General features: G+C 49.8%; 1 protein-coding gene across 2 annotated transcripts in view; it reads right to left on the bottom strand.

Moving 5' to 3' along the window:
• The window catches only part of PRDM15 (PR/SET domain 15), a 59,081-nt gene that overhangs the window by 19,913 nt on the left and 19,276 nt on the right, over nt 1–19,892 (bottom strand). For both annotated transcript variants that reach the window (XM_043874743.1, XM_043874744.1), the window contains exons 6-12: nt 13,214–13,315; nt 12,673–12,897; nt 11,083–11,203; nt 9,543–9,724; nt 9,357–9,451; nt 8,967–9,054; nt 1,361–1,528 (exon numbers count right to left, since the gene is read on the bottom strand). In XM_043874743.1, coding sequence (XP_043730678.1) covers nt 1,361–1,528; nt 8,967–9,054; nt 9,357–9,451; nt 9,543–9,724; nt 11,083–11,203; nt 12,673–12,897; nt 13,214–13,315 — 981 coding nt within the window. The remainder of the gene's footprint in view (nt 1–1,360; nt 1,529–8,966; nt 9,055–9,356; nt 9,452–9,542; nt 9,725–11,082; nt 11,204–12,672; nt 12,898–13,213; nt 13,316–19,892) is intronic.

Below are 19,892 nucleotides of genomic sequence, written 5' to 3'. Positions count from 1 at the left end.
AGTGGTCATCCCCACTGCAGATGGTGAGGAGACAAGCCCAGGAGCATGCCCAAGGCCACCCAATCACTAAGTGGACACCAGGCCCTCGGAGCAGCCCCAGATCACAGAGGGAGTGGTGGAGCCTATGAACCTGGTGAGGAAGGGCCAGGTAAAAAGGCAGGATGCAAAGGTGAGGCAGGACGTGACCAGGCATGTATTAAAAGCCACGATGACACATGTACATACACAGCTGTGTGCAGTGGTCAGACTTCACGTACAACTTTGTTATCTGACTTTTTCCCCCAACAGGCATATACTCCATTCGTAATTCTTTGTAAAGTGATTTTTTGATTTTTTTTTTTAATAAGGTGCTCTGCTCAGTGAGTGCTGCTTACAGAGGCTGGTTGGCAAGAGAGCAGTGACCTGTAGAATAAAAATTAGGATTGTGCTGTGCTGCGCTTAGTCATTCAGTCATGTCCGCCTCTCTGTGACCCATGGACTGCAGCCCACCAGGCTCCTCTGTCCACGGGGATTCTCCAGGCAAGAATACTGGAGTGGGTTGCCATTCCCTCTTCCAGGGGATCTTCCCAAAACAGGGATCAAACTTGGGTCTCCCGCATCGCAGGTGGATTCTTTACATCTGAGCCACTAAAGCTGAAATGCCACTTAAAAAGAGGGTCTGTCAGAGCAGGTTCTTGGAGAAAGCCTCAGATGAGGTGGGTGCTCAGGACACACCTATGGCCCAGGGGCCCAGGTCTCCTCCTTCTGTTTGGTGCCCTGGCCTTCCCGTCGGGTCTGCCCTGTGGGGTCCGCCACACACACACCTCACTTCCTGTCTTACCTCCTTCCCTCAACTGCCCTGCCACGTCCCACCCCATTACTGACCCCACTTAAGTCCACCTTTGTCTCATGGTGGCCTCTTGTGAACCCACCACATGAAGGGCAGCCCCAGGCCCATCAGACTTGGTGAGGGTCATCAGGGCCCCTCGACAAACAGAGGGGCATGAGGGGGAGTCACTCGTGGCCCCCATAGCATCCTCCTGCGACGCTCTGTTCCACCCACATGGCTGAAAGCACACCCCATGTGACATTTCATATCCTGTCTTTTCCCTACTTGTATCAGAAGCATTTCCTCAATATTAAACTCCTTGGAAAAACTGTTTTGGGTGACTGAGAACATTCAGTCCCACAAAGAGTCCAGTTTCCCTAACACCCTCCCCGCGCCCCATGGAGTGTTCAGGATGGCTCCAGTCCCCACTGACGCATGACGCGACAGTTCCCAGCAGGACCTCAGGCTGTGCCAGTGCCCGTCAGGCAGCGCCTTACAGCGGGCAGCCACGGAGGCGGGGCGGCGTCACCCCATCCCCACAGGTGCGCTCACCTTCCAGGTGCCGCCTCTGGTGGTCGAGCATGACGTCCTTGCGGTAGAACATCTTGTTGCAGACCTCACAGGCGAACTTCTTGTCCCCGTGCTTCTTCTTGTGCTTGGAGAGGTTGCTGTTGGTGGAGAAGAACCGGAAGCACATCTCACACTGGAACGTCTTGTCGTCTGTCGAGGAGGTAGGGAAAGGAAGCAGCTTTTGGGTACGTTCCCCTGGGGCCGGCAATGAGGGGAGCGCAGAGGAGCGCACGTTCCCCTGGGGCTGGCAACGAGGCCCAGGGAAAGCGCAGAGCTAGGAAAAGGCACTGCTGCCACCACCTGAACTGAGAGGACACCCTGCCCGGCCAGGCCTGAGCCCGTGCCGAGCAGACAGAGCTACACTCAGCCCATCCCCTCGCCCCCAGGACCCACATCTGCGGATTCCTAGCGAGGCAAGAGGCCTGGGCCCTCATCCCCTAACCTGACTGCAGCCCCTGCCCCCGCTTTCCCCCACCCCACCTCGGACAAGCTGCCTCCCACCCCGCCCCAGGCTTAGCCCCCCACTGCTCCCCCAGAGCCCACCCAAAACCTGCCCCTTCTCTCCCACCTGGCCCTCCATGGGCTCCTCCCCCATCACACATAGACATCCCCTGTTTCTCCCACCTGTAAAGGCAGTCTCCAGACTGCCTTGTTCCTAGGGCCCCTTTAGGAGACATACACCTTCCATCCCCACGCCTAATGAAGCCTCTGGAAATACCGACAGCCGGTATCCCAGCCTCCCCAGAGGTGGCCAAACTGCCCACCAGGGCCTCTGACAGTCCCCACCCTGCTCTTTCCTTCCAGGCAAGCAGGGCACCCCCTCAGCCCTCCTGCCCACCCCCCTAGCCCTGAGGAGCTGCTCCCCATGAGCACAGAGGGGCCATCCGGGGACCTGCAAGGCCCTGGCCTCTCTTCAGCTGTCCACCTTGGTCCCACCCGCCTGGCCTCCACCACGGGGTCTCGGCCAGCACTCTCCTCTCAGACTGGTCCCCTGCTCCCACCTCTCATGTCACCCCCTAACCTCCATACCCACCCTGCTCCTGCCAGGGTCTGTCACCTAAACCAGCCCCAGAAGGGAGTCCCCGCTCCCCACTGGCCCTCCTGCAGCCCAGGAGCCCTGCCCCGTGTCACCTATGTGTGGGGGCATGACAGTGTGCTTCCCGCTCTGGAGCAAGGGCCAGAGGATGCCCTGCATCGCGCTCATTTCTGGGCCCTTGGTTACAGCCCAGTGACCACTTCCCGTGGTCAGCCAGTGCGTGCTGAGTGCACCAATCCCCGAGTTAAAGTTTCAATTTCTACACTGATTCTGACTGGGTTTCTCATTCTGCTTCACAATGGACCCCCATCCCAGAATCTCAGCCTGTGCGCTGCCGACACTTGGGCGGGATCATAGTGGAGAGGGGCGGGGGGTGTCCCATGGTCTGCATGCTGAGCAGCATCCCTGGCCTCCCCTGCCCCAGACGCCAGCAGCACCCCCAGTTGTTACAACCCAACCAGCTCCAGACTCTACCCAGGGTCCCCGGGGGGCTCAGGCCTCAGCAGTTAACTTCTCTCCTGACCCCAACGTGCAGCCCAGGTGAGCCCCAGGGGTGTCCGCACAATGCCCTGGACCTGGGTTTGTGCCTGTGTGCACAGCACATGCGCTCAGCATGCAAAGATTTTCAGACTTATTTTAATGGCTACATAAGATTCTACTCAGTTCATGTATCACAAATTGACTTCACTATTTTTGATATTGCAGATAATTTAGTAGTTCTTGGTAACCTTTTTTTTTTCCCCACCTAGATTTCCCTAGCATTGATTCTTAGGAAGAAGACCACCAGAGACAAGGGCATCTGCCATCTTGCTTAGTGAAGGGCCACACCTCACAGTGTGCTGAAGCTGACGCTCCAATACTTTGGTCACCTGATGTGAAGAGCCGACTCACTGGAAAAGACCCTGATGCTGGGAAGGATTGGGGGCAGGAGGAGAAGGGGCTGACAGAGGATGAGATGGTTGGATGGCATCACCGACTCAGTGTACATGAGTTTGAGCAAACCCTGGGAAATAGTGAAGGATAGGAAGGCCTAGCATGCTGCAGTCCATGGGGTCGCAAAGAGTCAGACACAACTAAGTGAATGAACAACAACACCTTACAGCGCTATCCCATTAGATTACTGGAGGCCCCACCCATCCTGGGCCTTCCAAACCACATAGATGAGTCTCCCTCCCGGGCAGGTTGGCCCCATGACCCCAGACAGATCCTGACAGCCATGGAAAGTGCAGTGCAGCCCTTGGACTTCAGCTCCCTCTCTAACGAGTCCCTCCTAGCTAATGGAGACGACCCACTTCCAACCTTTCCCAACCCACGGAGGTGGCCTCTGCCTGGTGACCGTGGAGCTGGAGCAGCTGTCAGATCAGGCTGTCAGCTCGGGCGGCTTTTCCCGCCGCGGCATCCACGTGTCACCAGTTCAGGAATCCAGACAGGCGCTCAAGGACAACCTTCTCCCACCCATAATCCTGCTGCCCTCAAGGTCTACACTGGTGTCTTGACAAAATGCAGCGAGAACGAACACCTTTTACGTGGTGTGTGGTCAGGCCACGCGGGACGGCCGTCCTCCAGCTCTCTGTCCATCTGCTTGCCCAGCATCTGTCTCACCTCCACTCACATGAACCGCTTGCCCTCTGCCTCAGCTAGGGACTGTCCTAATCCTTAGGTCAGAAAGACTCCACCTGCTAGTTCATTAAAGGGAAATACTTACCCTCCTGCTGGTCCTGGCTGTTAACCTCAGGGGCTGGGAGGGGTGTGCCCCAGCTGCTGGATTCCCTGGTAACTGACAAGCCAACCTGAAGGCAATCTCCCCCTATAAATGGGTGTGTGTGTGTGTGGGGGGGGGGGTGTGTGTTTCTGACATGTAAGGTAATGTCTCTGTCTCCGGACTCTTTCTTTGGTCTCAAGGACAGGCAACTCCAAGGCTTGCAAGCGTGGGAGTGCAGCCCGACACGCAGGCTCTGGTGAAGGGTAGGTGTGCAGGAGATGGGATGGGGGATCTCAGGGGAGCTGGCTGCATGGGGGCCCAGGTGCCTCTGTCTTGCCTGATGGCCTAGACATGAACCTCAGCTCTTCTCTAGCTCCCTCAGAAAGGCTGAGAACAGATGAGGGCCATTTTACAAGAGTTAGACTCACGCCTCCTCGTACCCAGGACAGGCTCTGCCAAGCAAAACCTTGAGAAAAGCCCAAGAGACCATCATTTCAAGGCTCACACAAATCCCCGACTTAACAGCCTATGGAGGACACATTCTCCTAATATGAGTACTATACAAAAGTATAATGGTGCAAATATATATTACACAAATCAGCTCAGTTCCCAATTTATCCTTTGTTTTCCATTCAAAACTTCTAATGTTTTAAATTACAGAGAAATTACACTTTAATCGACAGCTGCTCTGGTACGTCTATAGAACAAAGAACCACAAACGTCTGTTTTAACAGAATTTTCTGCTGACGTGTAGCAACTGCTGCTTTGTCTTCGTACATTCTGTTTCATTTGTGTCCAGAGAAATAAAGATTAAAAAAAAGGACAACTTTTGTTCCTCGGCTTTGAGCCAGCCTCACCAAACAGGACCTGTGTCACCCTCCACTCTGACCCACCCACCCAGTGCGCTCATGCAGAACCGAGCGTGGCCACACGGGGCGCCATCGTGCCACTGGGCACGAAGGCCAGCGCAGGCCCATCTGACTGTTGCTCAGTCGCTAAGATGTGTCCCACTCTTTGCGACCCTATGAACTGCAGCACACCAGGCTTCCCTCTACTTCGCTGTCTCCCAGATTTGGTCAAACTCATGTCCATTGACTGAGTAATGCCATATCCAATCATCTCATCCTCTGTTGTCCCCTTCTCCTCCCACCTTCAATCTTTCCCAGCATCAGGGTCTCTTCCAATGAGTCAGTTCTTTGCATCAGGTGGCCAAAGTATTGGAGCTTCAGATTCAGCATCAGTTCTTCCAATGAATAGTCAGGACTCATTTCCTTTAGGAATGACTGACTGGATCTCCTTGCTGTCCAAGAAACTCTCAAAAGTCTTCTCCAATACCACAGTTTGAAAGCATCCATTCTTTGGTGTTCAGCCTTCTCTATACTCCAACTCTCACATCCATACATGACTACTGAAAAAACCATAGCTTTGACAAGATGGGCCTTTGTAAGAAAAGTAACCTCTCTGCTTTTTAAGACACTGTCTAGGTTTGTCATAGCTATTCTTCCAAGGAGCAAGTGTCTTTTAATTTCATGGCTGCAGTCACCATCCGCATAGATTCTGGAGCCCAAGAAAATGAAATCTGACAGTTTCCACGTTTTCCCCAACTATTTGTCATGTGACAGGACTGAATGCCAAGATCTTAGTTTTCTGAATGTTGAGTTTTAAGCCAGCTTTTTTCAGTCTCCTCTTTCACCTACATCAAGAGGCTCTTTAATTTCTCTTCACTTTCTGCCATCAGACTGGTAACATCTTCATATTTGAGGTTATTGATATTTCTCCCAGCAATCTTGATTCCAGCTTGTTTCATCCAGCTTGGCATTTCTCATGATGTACTCTGCATATAAGTTAAATATGCAGGGTGACAGTATACAGCCTTGATGTACACCTTTCCCAATTTAGAACCAGTCCATGGTTCCATGTCAAAAGTTTAACTGTTGTTTCTTGTCCTGCATACAGGTTTCACAAGAGACAGGTAAGATGGTCTGGTATTCCCATCTCACTAAGAATATTCTTCAGTTTATTGTGATCCACACAGTCAAAGGCTTTAGCTTAGTCAATGAAGCAGATTTTTTTTTTAATTACCTTGCTTTTTCTATGATCCGGCATATGTTGGCAATTTGATCTCTGGTTCCTCTGCCTTTTCTAAATCTAGCTGATACATCTGGAAGTTCTCGGTTCACACACTGTTCAAGACTTGCTTGAAGAATTTTGAGCATAATCTTGCTGGCATGTGAAATGAGTGCAATTGTGCGGTAGTTTGAACATTCTTTGGCATTGCCCTTCTTTGGGACTGGAATGAAAACTGACCTTTTCCAGTACTGTGGCCACTAATGAGTTTTCCAAATTTGCTGGCTTATTGAGTGCAGCACTTTCTCAGTATCATCTTTTAGGATTTGAAACAGCTTAGCTGGAATTTTATCACCTCTACTAGCTTTGTTCATAGTGATGCTTCCTAAGGCCCACTTGACTTCACATTCCAGGATGTCTGGATGTAGGTGAGTGATCATACCATCATGGTTATCTGGGTCATTAAGACCTTTTTTGTATAGTTCTTCTGTGTATTTTTGTCACTTCTTCTTAATATCTTCTGCTCCTGTTAGGTCCTTGCTGTTTTTGTCCTTTATCGTGCCCATCTTTGCATGAAATGTTCCTTTGATCTCTCCAATTTTCTTAAGGAGATCTCTAGTCTTTACCATTCTATTGTTTTTCTCTATTTCTTTGCATTGTTCATAGAGTCAGCAAAAACAAGACCTGGAGTTGACTGTGGCTCAGATCAACAGCTCCTCACTGCAAAATTCAGGCTCAAATTGAAGAAAGTGGGTAAAACCACTAGGCTATTCAGGTACGACCTAAATCAAATCCCTTATGATTATACAGTGGAGGTGATGAATAGACTGAAGGGACTAGATCTGGTGGATAGAGTGACAGACAGAACTATAGACAGATAGATAGTGATAGGTAGACAGAACGGTGGACAGTTTGTAACACTGTGCAAGAGGTGGTGACCAAAACCATCCTCAAGAAAAAGAAATGCAAGAAGGCAAAGTGGTTGTCTGAGAAGTCCTTACAAATATCTGAGAAAGGAAGAACAGTGAAAGTCAAAGGAGAAAGGGAACGATATTCCTAAGTGAATGCAGAGTTCCAGAGAATAGCAAGGAGGACTAAGAAAGCCATCCTAAGTGAACAATCTGACTGATACAGCATCAAAAATTGGTGGGTCTCCCCAGGTTTGGGGCACATTGGACTGCAGACTGCAGGTGGCAGGGCACACTATATGGATCCACCTGCAAGCTTCCGAGTCCACTTCACCCCATGACCGACACTGCAGAGCAGCCTGAGGTCAAGCGAGACAAGCCTCACCTGCCACTTCAGAAAAGCCCCACGGTGGGTGGAGGAAACAGCCTTGGTTTCCAACAGAAGCCTGCAGAGTGGAACAAGCACACGAATCAAAGGGACAGAGCAGAGCCTGCAGGAGCAGGCGCCGGCAGGGAGGGCAGCGATGGTGGATATGATGGGTAAGGATGCCCCAAGATGAGGACTGGCCAGCACCTTAACAAGAACCAGCACAGAGACACAGAGTGAACAGGGACCCACATGGAGGGTCAACGGGAGGGGAATTCGGAATTAAGTGCTAACTTGGGAAGTGTCTAAACCGGCTGCCACCAGTACCCCCTCCCACCCCTCTGCCTAGGTGCCACGATTCCTAGAAGAGGGGCCGAAAAGACAACAGTGACCCTCCCCGGTGCCCGTACTCCCAGGCCGGGGATGGGGGCAGTGAGCCTTCACCCACAGACAGAGGCCACCCCGACCGGCTGAGCTCTGCCCAGCCATCCCCTGGCCATCCTCAGGGATTTATGTACATCATGTGTGCTCACCAGCTGTGAGCTGGCCAGCTACTGAGCTCTGGATGCTTGGCTAGGCCCAGAAACCCATCCTGGCCACAGGCTGGTCTGAGCATATGCTTCAGCCACACACAAGCAGACGAAGGTCCAGAGCATGAGTGGAGACCAGGGACAGAGGCAAGCTCAGGGCAAAACCAGTCGGTGAGAGGAAGCAGCCAGGCCTTTGCTGGACACAAGTGGGTCCATGGAGGGAGGAGCGTGGACGGTTGAGTAAGGTCCTACTGATAAGGAGGCAGAAGCCCACTCCTCCAGCCGTGACCCCACCTCTGTATGTACTTCTTCCTCGATCCCTGAACAAACCCTCCACGGCCGCTCAACATTCTTGGTGAGGATGAAACCTCCCCAATCTCAAATGCAGCCATGTGCATGCTCAGTCGCTCAACTGTGTCCATCTCTTTGTGGCCACATGGACTGTAGCCCATCAGGCTCCTCTGTCCATAGGATTCTCCAGGCAAGAATACTAGAGTGGGTTGCCAGGCCCTCCTCCAGGGGATCTTCCCGACCCATGGACGGAACCTGCATCTCCTACGTTGATAGGAGGATCATCTACCACTAGCGCCACCAGGGAAGCCGCAAATGCAACCATATGTGGCTGCTTTTGATGAATAGTAGGAAATAAAATAAATTATATTTTAAATGGGAGCTCTCCATCTGCATGTCTTAGCGTAACAGCTGCTTGAAAGCAAACCACATGGAGCAGAATCTTAGAGGTGAGCTGCTGCTGCTAAGTCGCGTCAGTCGTGTCCGACTCTGTGCGACCCCATAGACGGCAGCCCACCAGGCTCCCCCAGCCCTGGGATTCTCCAGGCAAGAGTACTGGAGTGGGGTGCCACTGCCTTCTCCTTAAAGGTGAGGTTACCAGTTAAATTCACCTTCACCCCCTGCTGGAGCATCTGGGTCCCCCCCCCACCAGGGACCTGAGCCTCAGCGCCGGGCAGGGCTGCTCACCTGTGCGGCAGTTGTGAAACTCTAGCGCACTCTGGATGCGGAAGGTCTTCTCGCAGGTGCCACACCGGTACCTGTACTCGCTGTCGACCTGGTGGGAGGACGGGGGTCGGGCAGCAGTGGGGCAGCGGGGACACCCTCTCAAGGGAGCTGCTCCAGTGATGTCGTGCGTCTCACAGCCCCTCCCTCTGCTACCCTCCCGCCCAGCTTAGACACACGAACCGTGCCTGGCTGACCCAATGCCCCGGACAGAGAAGCATCCAGGTGACCCTGGTGCCCACACTGGCCTCCGGCTCCTCCCCGATCCCCGGCAGCATCCCTCCGGCTCCCTCTCCCCACCCCCTAGCCCGGGACTCTCCGGCCGTCGTTGCTCTGATTTCCTCCATCACCCACCTCGTTCCTACTGTGCTTGTACGAGACGTGCTGCTTCAGGCTCTCCTTGCGGCTGAACAGCTTGGCACATTCCTCACACTTAAACAGCTTGTCACCTAAGGGCCAGCCAGTGACGAGCCCGTCACTCCTCCGGGCGCGCCGAGGCCCGGCCCCCCCGGGGCGGAGCGGGTGGCGGCGGGCACTCACCGTGGGAGCGCACGTGCCGGCTCAGGTTGCTGCTGTTCTGGAAGACCTTGCTGCAGATGCTACACTGGTACACGCGCCTGTGCTCACCCAGCTGACGCGCCACCTTCCGCCGGATGCCGTGCCGGCTCGAGAGGATCAGGCTCCTCTTGAGGGTGATGGTGCCGCTCTGGTGATGCGGGAACCTGCGGGAGAGACGCACGGGCTGGTGAGGCAGGCGGGAGGCAGGGTCGCCGGGGAGAAAAGTTCAAGGTTACAGTCATCCGGGAAAGAGCACTGGTCGAATCTTCCGAGCTCCACGCCGCAGGGGGGTGTTGGGCTCAGGTGTCCCCCAGCTTTGGGGCTTCTGGATAAGGGAGACACCCTGAACGTGCAGCGGCATCACTCAAGTTTTTTCCACACCAGCCACTCATCTCCCTCGGCATTAACTCTGGTCACCAGAAGCCTGGAGCTCAGTGAGTGCGTTGGCCAGAGTGACCCCATCTCTTCTGCTTTCTTCACTTGCCTCTTCCCTGTTTCATATCCTCCCTGAACCTGATTTTTTCAAACTTCTTCTCCTTATTAAATGTGTTTCTAGCAGTAAGTTATCGAAATCCTCTGGGCAATAAGACAGAGCATGAATAAGTAGGTCATGCTCACCATTTCTGATACTCTCTGCTCTGTTTTTACATAGCTTCCTGGACTGTCTAGGACCAGGCATGCTTTGACACTGAAGGACGCACTCCAAAAAGGACCTGAAACACTGTCACGGGCTTATTCAACTTCAGGGCAAAAAATTACTAAGAATAATAACTAAAATATAAACATTTTCCTCATTCATAAAAAGAAGAGAAATGCAGAATATTAAATTTATAGAATTCAGATACAAACTGTTCCATCATAGCAGCCTTGTTAGACACAACACAAGTATCAACTAGTGGACGACTGGATGAACCAAGTGTGGTCCTCCTGCATGATGGAGTAATATTCCGACTTAAACCAGACGGACACTCCAATACCTGCTACAACATGGATGGACCTTGAGGGCATTATGCTAAGTGAAGTAAACCAGTTACTAAAGGACAACTATGTGTGATCCATTTATACGAGGTCCTGAGAGACACGAGTACCTCCTGTAAGGTCTTTGCAGAGACAGAAAGCAAATAGTGGGTGCCAGGGGCTGGAGAGGGAGACATGGGGAGTTAATATTTCATAAGGATGGAGTTTCATCTTGGGGAAGATGAAAAAATTCTGGAGATGGATGGAAGGTTGCACAAAGAAGTTGAATGTATTTGAAACCACTGAACCATACACTTAAAAATGGCTAAGATGATAAATTCTATACTATATGTATTTTACTACAATAGAAAGACTTTTTCATCTATTTTCACAGAGGCTGCACTAGTAACTCCCTGAGCTCCAGGACCTTCCTGCTGCTCCCCACACACGGGCATTTCCTATAAGAAGTAAACCATCCCCTCTCGTCAGGCTTTCCCTCTGAAATGGATTAGCCGCCACACGCCTTTGCTCGTGAAGCCAGGCTGAGTGCCATGCTGGGACTTACTTTGGCACTGAGCTGGTGTCGCTGGGGGTGGCGGCCAGCTTTCCCAGAACCAGCTCCATGATCCGCTCGTCTGGCGTCGCAGTCACGGGCTCGACCTCAGTCATGATCTCTGTCACTTGCTCTGCAAGAAGGGGATGAGACAAACTGTGTCACAGCTGGGGCCGTGGACAGAACACAGTTGAACCCAGACGATAGGCCCAAGGGGCCGCAGCCAGGCCAATGCCCTAGACACGGGTCACAAGATTGACAGAGGAAAAAAACCAGCAGTACTTTAGAATCCACACATTTGCCTGCAGACTGAAAAAAGCAAAATGTTATTTTTAACTCAAAACTGGAGTTGGAATCAGTGATTCTTTTTAAAACCACAGGAATCATGACTCTACTTCAATCCCTTTTCATACCACCTAAAACGAAACACTTTGATATATACTACGGTCTTATAACTTATTAAATTCATCCTGACAGAGATTTAGGAATACTAATTTCTGTAATTACACAGGTCATTGTGAGTATGTTCAAAAGCAAATAATCATTTTCTGTAAGAGTTAAATATCAAATGACCACAGTAATAGAGACCCAGGACTGACAAATGAAATATGGTAAGATTACACAAAAAGCTTTATCTACTTCACCTACTATGTGTCTTCCTAATGCAACTAATAATTAGTGAAATAATCACTTAATAAGCTTTTCACTTCTGTCTTTTTTTCTTGTTTATAGAGAAGTATGGAGACTGTCCAGGGGAAGCTTAAACCACCTTTCCTGAGAATATTATCTGAACGCTGCTACTCTGAATTCTCTTTAATTCTGAGAGAGAACAAGAATTTCTTGTCACTCACAAAGAAATCCTGGGCTATAGCAGACAGCAAGAAGAAAAACTGCCCAGTGGGTGGTCAGTGAGAAAGGCAGTGAGGGGACTCACGAGTGTCTGAGCATCAAGTCTGGTCCTTACATGCCAGACCTGCCAGGAATCTGGTGGCACTTCTGGTGAGGCCATGAGGGCTGAGGGGACATGGCCTTGTGGGGACCCCTCACCCGAGAGACCAAGTTCCCTCCAAACTCAACTGAGGCTACTACAGAGTCAGAGTAACACCTTTAGCCATGGCCCAGAGCGCAGCCGCATGCCCGTAGGGAGCAGACGCTGGAGCACCCACATGATGGACCGACACGGTTCAGCACCGAAGGAGAGTGGGAAGCCCAATGTGGGCGAGTCTTCTCCACATGTGGCCTGGAAGATGCTGAGCACAGAGCTCCCAGGATGGGTGGCTGAGGAGATGGAAATGTTCTGTCCAGACCGCCTACACTGGGGAACCCGCCTATCAAAGTTCACAGCCCACGCACTCTACCAACCGCACTGGGAGTAAGCTGTACTCGAAACAGCTGGTCCACAGCAAGAGAAGAGCTTAGACAGCACCTCCATGTAGACTCCGGACCAAGTTTTCCGGCCTGCCAAGGAGGCAATGTGGCCTCAGGCCCCTCTCGCTATCAGCACTCCTCCCCCAGGACCACGCCCCAAGCTGACTCCTCCCCAGGACCACGCCCCCAAGATGGCGCCTCCCAGGACCACGCCCCCCCAAGAACCACCCTCACCTGCTGGCTCCTTGCCTTCAACAATGACTAGAGGCTGCTCTGGTTTGGATGCTTTGGGTTTTCTTCCCCTTCGAGGCTTTTTCTTCTGCTCTTTGGTGGCACTGACAGTCTTGGGAACCTCAGCAGGTTCCCCCCGGGGCACATCTGCTTCCTTCTCCGGGGCCGACTCCTGCTGGCCAGCTGGGGCGACGCTCTTGGATTGTTCCAAGTGGCCCAACAGGTGCTCTGCAGAAGATGCTTATGATGAGTCCACCAGGCTGAAAACACTTAGGCCACAAAAACAAAGACAGCCCCCACTACCCTCCTCCCCAGCTGAACTACTCTGCTGAGCTGGCGGAAAGAAAACAAGATCCCTCAGTGCCAGACATGCAGAGGACTTCAAGCCAAAGCACAGATCCCTGGGAGGAGGCCTGCAGGACACAGGCCAGGAGCGGAGCCAGGGGAGTCCTCACATCCTCGCCGATGGAAGTGACAATGCGCGTCTGGGTGAACGCATCCAGGGACTCCCTGGCGTCTGGCCCAGCAGGTGCCTGCCCCTTACCATTCAGCAGCTGCAGCTCCAAGAAGGTGGCTGAACACACCTTGCACACCCACTGGCTGGGCTCTGCATCCACTGGGGTGCTGTTCTCTGGGGTGCCTGCAGCTTTAAAAGATAAGGTGGGGGGAGAAGGTCCAGAAGTTCCTCTCTGTGCTGCCCAGCCCAGTGGAGGGCGCACCTGCCCCATAGGAGGTGACAACTGCCTTCTCTTGGGAGCAAATCCAACCCTCCAAACACTGTTCTCAGAGTTTTACCCACAGGGACTCGTTCATGCCCGTGAACACCCCCATTTCATAGATGAGGAAACTGGGCACAGATAATTGGAACCAGTCTGATGCAGGGGTGTCACCAGTCAAGGAAATGTGTCCTCCTCACAGAAGCCAGTCCAGTGGGACCAGATGCACACCCCTCCACACACACTGATGACTTCAAAGGGGAAAAAAAAAAGGGCATCCTACAGCCCACAGCAAATTCCCTACTCTCACTGGCTCACGTGACAAGAAGGAGCGAACCCACGACAGTTAGGCCCCATGCCCTGAGTCCAGTTTCACCATGGCGCCTGCCCAAGCACTGTCAACAAAACTTTTGCAATGACAGAAACGTTCTGTAACTGCCTTCCAGGTGGCAGCCACATGTGCCCAGGGCCCCTGAGGAACTGGACTTCGGCTTTTACTGCATTTGAATTTAGGTTTAAATAGCTGCCCCGGGGCAGGTGCTTGCGCTGGGGGGCAGTGCCTCTAGCCCTTCTGGTACCCCCACTGGAGTCTGGGGCGGAGGAAGATGACCAGGGTCCATGGAACACAGAGGGAGATCCTGGCTGGGTAGACTCTTTAAAAAAAAGTACTGATGTTCTTGTGAGTCCTCAGAGTTAGGGATGTCATAGAGAAGAACCTTTGTTTTCTATTAGAGGTGGCAATAATGGTCACCTGCAAAGCAGGAGACGTGAAGAAGAGACACAAGTCCGATCCCTGGGTTGGAAAGATACCCTGGAGTAGGAAATGGGAACCCACTCGAGTATTCTTGCCTGGAAAATCCCATGGAGAGAGGAGCCTGGGGGCTGCAGTCCACTGGGTTGCAGAGAGTCAGACATGACTAAAGCGACTTAGCACATAAGCACCCACAAGTTAATCACTAAAGGGATGTTGCCTATAAGCTTAAATTACACATCATGACCCATCCCTGGGAACCCTGCCTCTCAGGTAATGAACATTAAGCTGAAATACCTTTGTTTAGCTCACAGGAAACATCCTGACCAGGCTCACCTGTGAATGGCTGCAGGAAGGAAGAAAACACATCCCCTCTGGAGGCTGACTGGAACCAGGAAATGCTTGCCTTCATTCCCTCCCCTTTTAGTACACAAGAGGCCTGAATTCTAACTCAGAGAAGATGGTTCTTTGGGACATTGGTCCACTCTCTTCTCAATCTACTGGCTTTCCAAATAAAGTGGCTGTTCCTGCCCCAACAACTGTCTCTCAATTGACTGGCTGCTCATACAGTGAGCAGTATGAGCTTGGATTCTGTAACAGGGACGTTCCAAGTGAATGTATGTTCATGATATCCTGGCCCAGGAGACTGATTTCTCTAAACCCCACCTGGCAGCCTGTCAGGGCTGGGCAGGGGCCACCAGCTCTCACCACCACCTCCACTCCTGTCTCTGTGCAGCTTGTGTTGACACTCAGGACCCATCACAACACCCATCAAAACACACTGGGGCCACCCACAAAGCAAGAGCCTCTGGGACTGTGACTGCACATGCCTTCAGTTACCAGGAAAAAGCACACCTCTTTCTGTCTCAAAAACCAGCAATAAGCCTGCAAAAAATGGAAGGAAAAATGGAGACCACTGCTACAACTATTTGCGAGCATTTTCTGAGTCTTCGTCAGATAACAAGAGATTAGAAATGAAAGTGGATGTGAAATTTTCAGTTATACCAAAACTAGAAGAGAAGGAGCAGAGAGCGAGCAGCACAGAAGCAGGGCATGGTCTCGGGACGTGCCCTCCGGCTCAGCCTCTGCTCTTGCCCACACCTGCTCTCTGGGGAATCCGTGGAAGCGCATCAGGAAAAGATGGGGGCAACTGAAACCAAAATCCCGTATCTCACTCACCTTCCCCAACACACATGGTCTAAAGAGGGCGGAGTACTCTTGCACAGGAGAGTTTCAGAGAAGGAGGCTGAGGAGGGGTGAGCGGGCAGCGGACACGCGGGACTAAAGGCAGCTCCTTCTAACCCAAATGAGTTGCAGTCACTGCACCACGAGGTCCCCACCCAGGAGTGGAATTCACGCTGACCTGACCTGGGGCAGGAAACCTTTCTCTTCAGCCTGATGTCCGGAAGCGGGGCTGACAGGACCAACTTGAAGAACCAGTCATGACTGCTGTCCTCTCACTGAGGGCAGTGTTCTATTTCACAAGAACTATCTTAAAAGGTAAAAATTCTAAGAAAAAAAAAATATTAGCCAACGATCAGGAGGCAACTCCTGATCACAATAATGCATGTCCAACAAGAGAGATGCATCTATGCAAAATGAAACGGTGCTGCAGGGGAGGGGCAGCGATGACACGGAAGGCTCCCAGCAGACAGTCACCAAAACAAGTGATGAAGATCAAGCACGCAGTGTGTCAGCATGCTAGGCACGACCTCAGCCACGCAGAAACGCACGGCTGCTTAAACAATGGAAGAGAAATGGCATTAAGTACAAGGACAGAGGATGGATGCTGGTCACCAGGGGACGGGGTCATACGAGGGAACCTTCTGGGGTGATGAGAATATTCTATATCTTTTTTTTAAAAAAGCAAGTTTGAATGTTTATTTTTTAATTTCTTTGGCTGTGCCGGGTCTTAGTGGCATGCAAACTCAGTTGCAGCATGTGGGATCTAGTTTCCTGACCAGGGATCGAACCCAGGCCCCCTGCATTGGCAACAAGGAAGCTTAACTGCTGGACCACCAGGAAAGTCCCAGACCATTCTCTATCTTGATTGCAATGGAGCTCATGCAACTGTGGACATTTGTCCAAACTCTGATACTGCCCACTAAAATCACTATTTTATGGTTTGAAAACTATATGCCCACTATGCTGGTTTTTAAAAACTGCTAGAAAATGCCAAGCAAAAATGCCAAGAGTTGTTAAGATGGTGATGTTGTATGTAATCAAGAAGTTCCTCAAATGTTAGGAAATGTATTTATAGCTCACCTCTTTTACTAGGAAAATGACTTTGAAAATCTGACACTGACAGCTGACTCTAAACCCTACACGCCTGCTGGCTGAGACGATGAGGCTTCATTGGCCAACGGGCCCAGGTGTGTGTAAAGAAGAGAAATTAACCTTCATGGATATTCAATGAAAACATGTGATTAGGAAAGTAAATCCAGTACCAGGGAAAAAAATATATAGATTAGGTTTTGAAAGAAGTGTGTGTCACTGCTCCTTCAGGTGGAAGGAAAAATACTTCCTTCCGTATTTAAATGTCTATTCTGGCAAACTGCAAACTGGCATAAAATCTGTGTAATTATTAATAGTGCCCAATGTTCTTAGAAGCCCAGAGGTGGAGTCACGGCTACCCTGGTGTTCCTGACCGAGAGCAGTCAGGACAGGGTGGGGAGGCAGATGTTCTAGACGACACGGTTCCAGGCTGATTTCATTAAGAACTGTTCTATCAGATTCAGGCCCCAATTAAGAAGGTCTCCTACAGGTAAAAAAAAAAAAAAATCCAACAGGACAACTGTCACTCTGATTGTTGTTGTTCAGTTGCTAAGTTGGGTCTGACTCTTTGCAACCCCATGGACTGCAGCACACTAGGCTTCCCTGTCCTTCACTATCTCCTGGAATTTGCTCAAATTCGTGTCCAGAGTCAGTGATACTATCTAACCATCTCATCCTCTGCCATCCTCTTCTCCTTTTGCCCTCAATCTTTTCCAGTATCAGCATTTTTTCCAATGAGGTGACTCTTCACATCAGGTGGTCAAAGTACCTGGGCTTCATCTTTAGCATCACTCCTTCCAATGAATATACAGGGCTGATTTCCTTTAGGATTGACTGATTTGATCTCCTTGCAGTCCAAGGGACTCTTGAGAGTCTTCTCCAGCAGCACAATTTTAAAGCATCAATTCTTTGGCACTCAAGTCTTCTTTATGGTTCAACTCTCACATCCAGACTGGAAATACCATAGCTTTGACCATAAAGACGTTCATCAGCAAAGTGACGTCTCTGCTTATTAATAAGCTGTCTGGGTTTGTCATAGCTTTCCTTCCAAGGAGCAAGCACCTTTTAATTTCATGGCTACAATCATCATCCGCAGTGACTTTAGAGCCCAAAAATATAAAATCTGTAACTGCTTCCACATTTCCCCTTTCTATTTGCCAGGAAGTGATGGGACCAAATGTCATGATCGAGGTCTTTTGAATGTTAAATTTTAAGCCAGTTTTTTCATTCTCCCCTTTCACCTGCACCAAGAGGCTCTTTAGTTCCTCTTCACTTTCTGCCATTAGAGTGGGATCATCTGCATATCTATGGTTGTTGATATTTCTCCTGACAATCTTGATTCCAGCTTGTGCATTCATCCAGCCCGGCATTTCACATGATGCATTCTGCATAGAAGTTAAATAAGCAGGGTGACAACATACAGTCTTGTCACACTTATTTCCCAATTTTGAACCAATTTGTTGTTCCATGACTGGTTCTAACTGTTGCTTCTTGACCTGCATACAAGTTTCTCAGGAGACAGGTAAGGTGGTCTGGTATTCCCATCTCTTGAGGAATTTTCCAGTTTACTGTGATCCACATAGGATCAAAGGCTTGAGCACAGTCAATGAAACAGAAGCACATTTTTTTTCTGGAATTCCCTTGCTTTTTCTATGATCCAACAAATGTTGGCAATTTGATCTCTGGTTCCTCTGCCTTTTCTAAATCCAGCTTGTACATCTGGAAGTTCTTGGTTCATGTACTGCTGAAGCTTAGCTTGAAGGAATTTGAGCATTATTTGCTAGCATGTGAAATCAGTGCAATTGTGTGGTAGTTTGAACATTCTTTGGCACAGCCCTTTGGGATTGGAATGAAAACTGACCTCTTCCAGTCCTGTGGCCACTGCTGAGTTTTCCAAATTTGCTGGCGTATTGAGTTCAGCACTTTCACAGCATCATCTTTTAGGATTTGAAATACCTCAGCTGGAATTCCATCGCCCACACTAGCTTTGTTTGTAGTCATGCTTCCTAAGGCCCACTTGACTTCACACTCCGGTATGTCTGGCTCTAGGTAAGTGACCATACCATCATGGTTATATGGGTCATTAAGACCTTTTTTGTACAGTTCTTGAGTGTATTTTTGCCACCTCTTCTTAATCTCTTCTGCTTCTGTAAGGTCCTTAGTATTTATGTCCTTTATGGTTCCCATCTTTGCATGAACTGTTCCCTTGATCTCTCCAATTTTCTTAAAGAAATCTCCAGTCTTTCCCATTCTATTATTTTCCACTACTTCTTTGCACTGTTCATTTAAGAAGGCCTTCTTACCTTTCCTTGCTATTCTCTGGAACTCTGCATTCAGTTGAGTATATCTTTCCCTTTCTCCCTTGCTTTTCACTTCTCTTTTCTCAGCTACTTGTAAAGCCTCTTCAGACAACCACTTGGCCTTCTTGCATTTCTTTTTCTTTGGGATGGTTTTGGTCACTGCCTCCTGTTCAATGTTATGAACCTCTGTCCATCGTTCTTCACTAGCACTGGCACTCCACCTACTAGATCTAATCCCTTGAATCCGTTTGTTACTTCTACTGTATAATCATGAGAGATTTAATTTCGGTTATATCTGAAAGTTCTAGTCGTTTTCCTTACTTTCTTCACTTTAAACCTGTATGGCAAAAACCACTACAATATTGTAAAGTAATTAGCCTCCAACTAATAAAAATAAATGAAAAAAAAAAAAAGAAAATTAAAAAAAACCCTGGATTTTGCAGTAAAGAGCTCATGATCTGAGCCACAGTCAGCTCCTGGTCTTGTTTTGCTGATTGTATAAAGCCTCTCTATCTTTGGCTGCAAAGAACATAATCAATCTGATTTCGGCATTGACCATTTGGTAATGTCCATGTTTAGAATTGTCTCGTGTTGTTGGAAAAGGGTGTTTGCTGTGACCAGTGTGTTCTCTTGGCAAAACTCTGTTAGCCTTGGCCCTGCTTGCTTCATTTTATACTCCAAGGCCAAACTTGCCTGTGCTCCAGGTATCTCATGACTTCCTACTTTGGCATTCCAATCCTCTATGATGAAAAAGATATCTTTTTTTTTGGTGTTAGTTCTAGAAGATCTTATAAGTCTTCATAGAACCATTTAGCTTCTTCAGCATTAGTGGTTGGGGCATAGACTTGGATTACTGTGATATTGAATGGTTTGCCATGGACATGAACAGAGATCAGATCATTCTGTAGTTTTTGAGATTGCACCCAAGTACTGCATTTCAGACTCTTGTTGATTATGAGGGCTAGTCCACTTCTTCTAAGGGACTGTTGCCCACAGCAGTAGACATATATAATGGTCATCTGAATTAAATTCACCCATTCCCATCCATTTTAGTTTCCTGATTCTAAAGATGTCAATGATCACTCTTGCCATCTCCTGTTTGACCACATCTAATTTACCTTTATCCATGGATCTAACATTCCAGGTTCCTATGAAATACTGTTCTTTACAGCATTGGACTTG

The sequence above is a fragment of the Cervus elaphus genome, chromosome 19 (genome assembly GCF_910594005.1).
Source record: "Cervus elaphus chromosome 19, mCerEla1.1, whole genome shotgun sequence".
Classification (NCBI taxonomy): domain Eukaryota; kingdom Metazoa; phylum Chordata; class Mammalia; order Artiodactyla; family Cervidae; genus Cervus; species Cervus elaphus.
The sequence above is the reverse complement of the archived record's forward strand: the minus strand, read 5'-3'. Positions and strand labels throughout refer to the sequence as shown.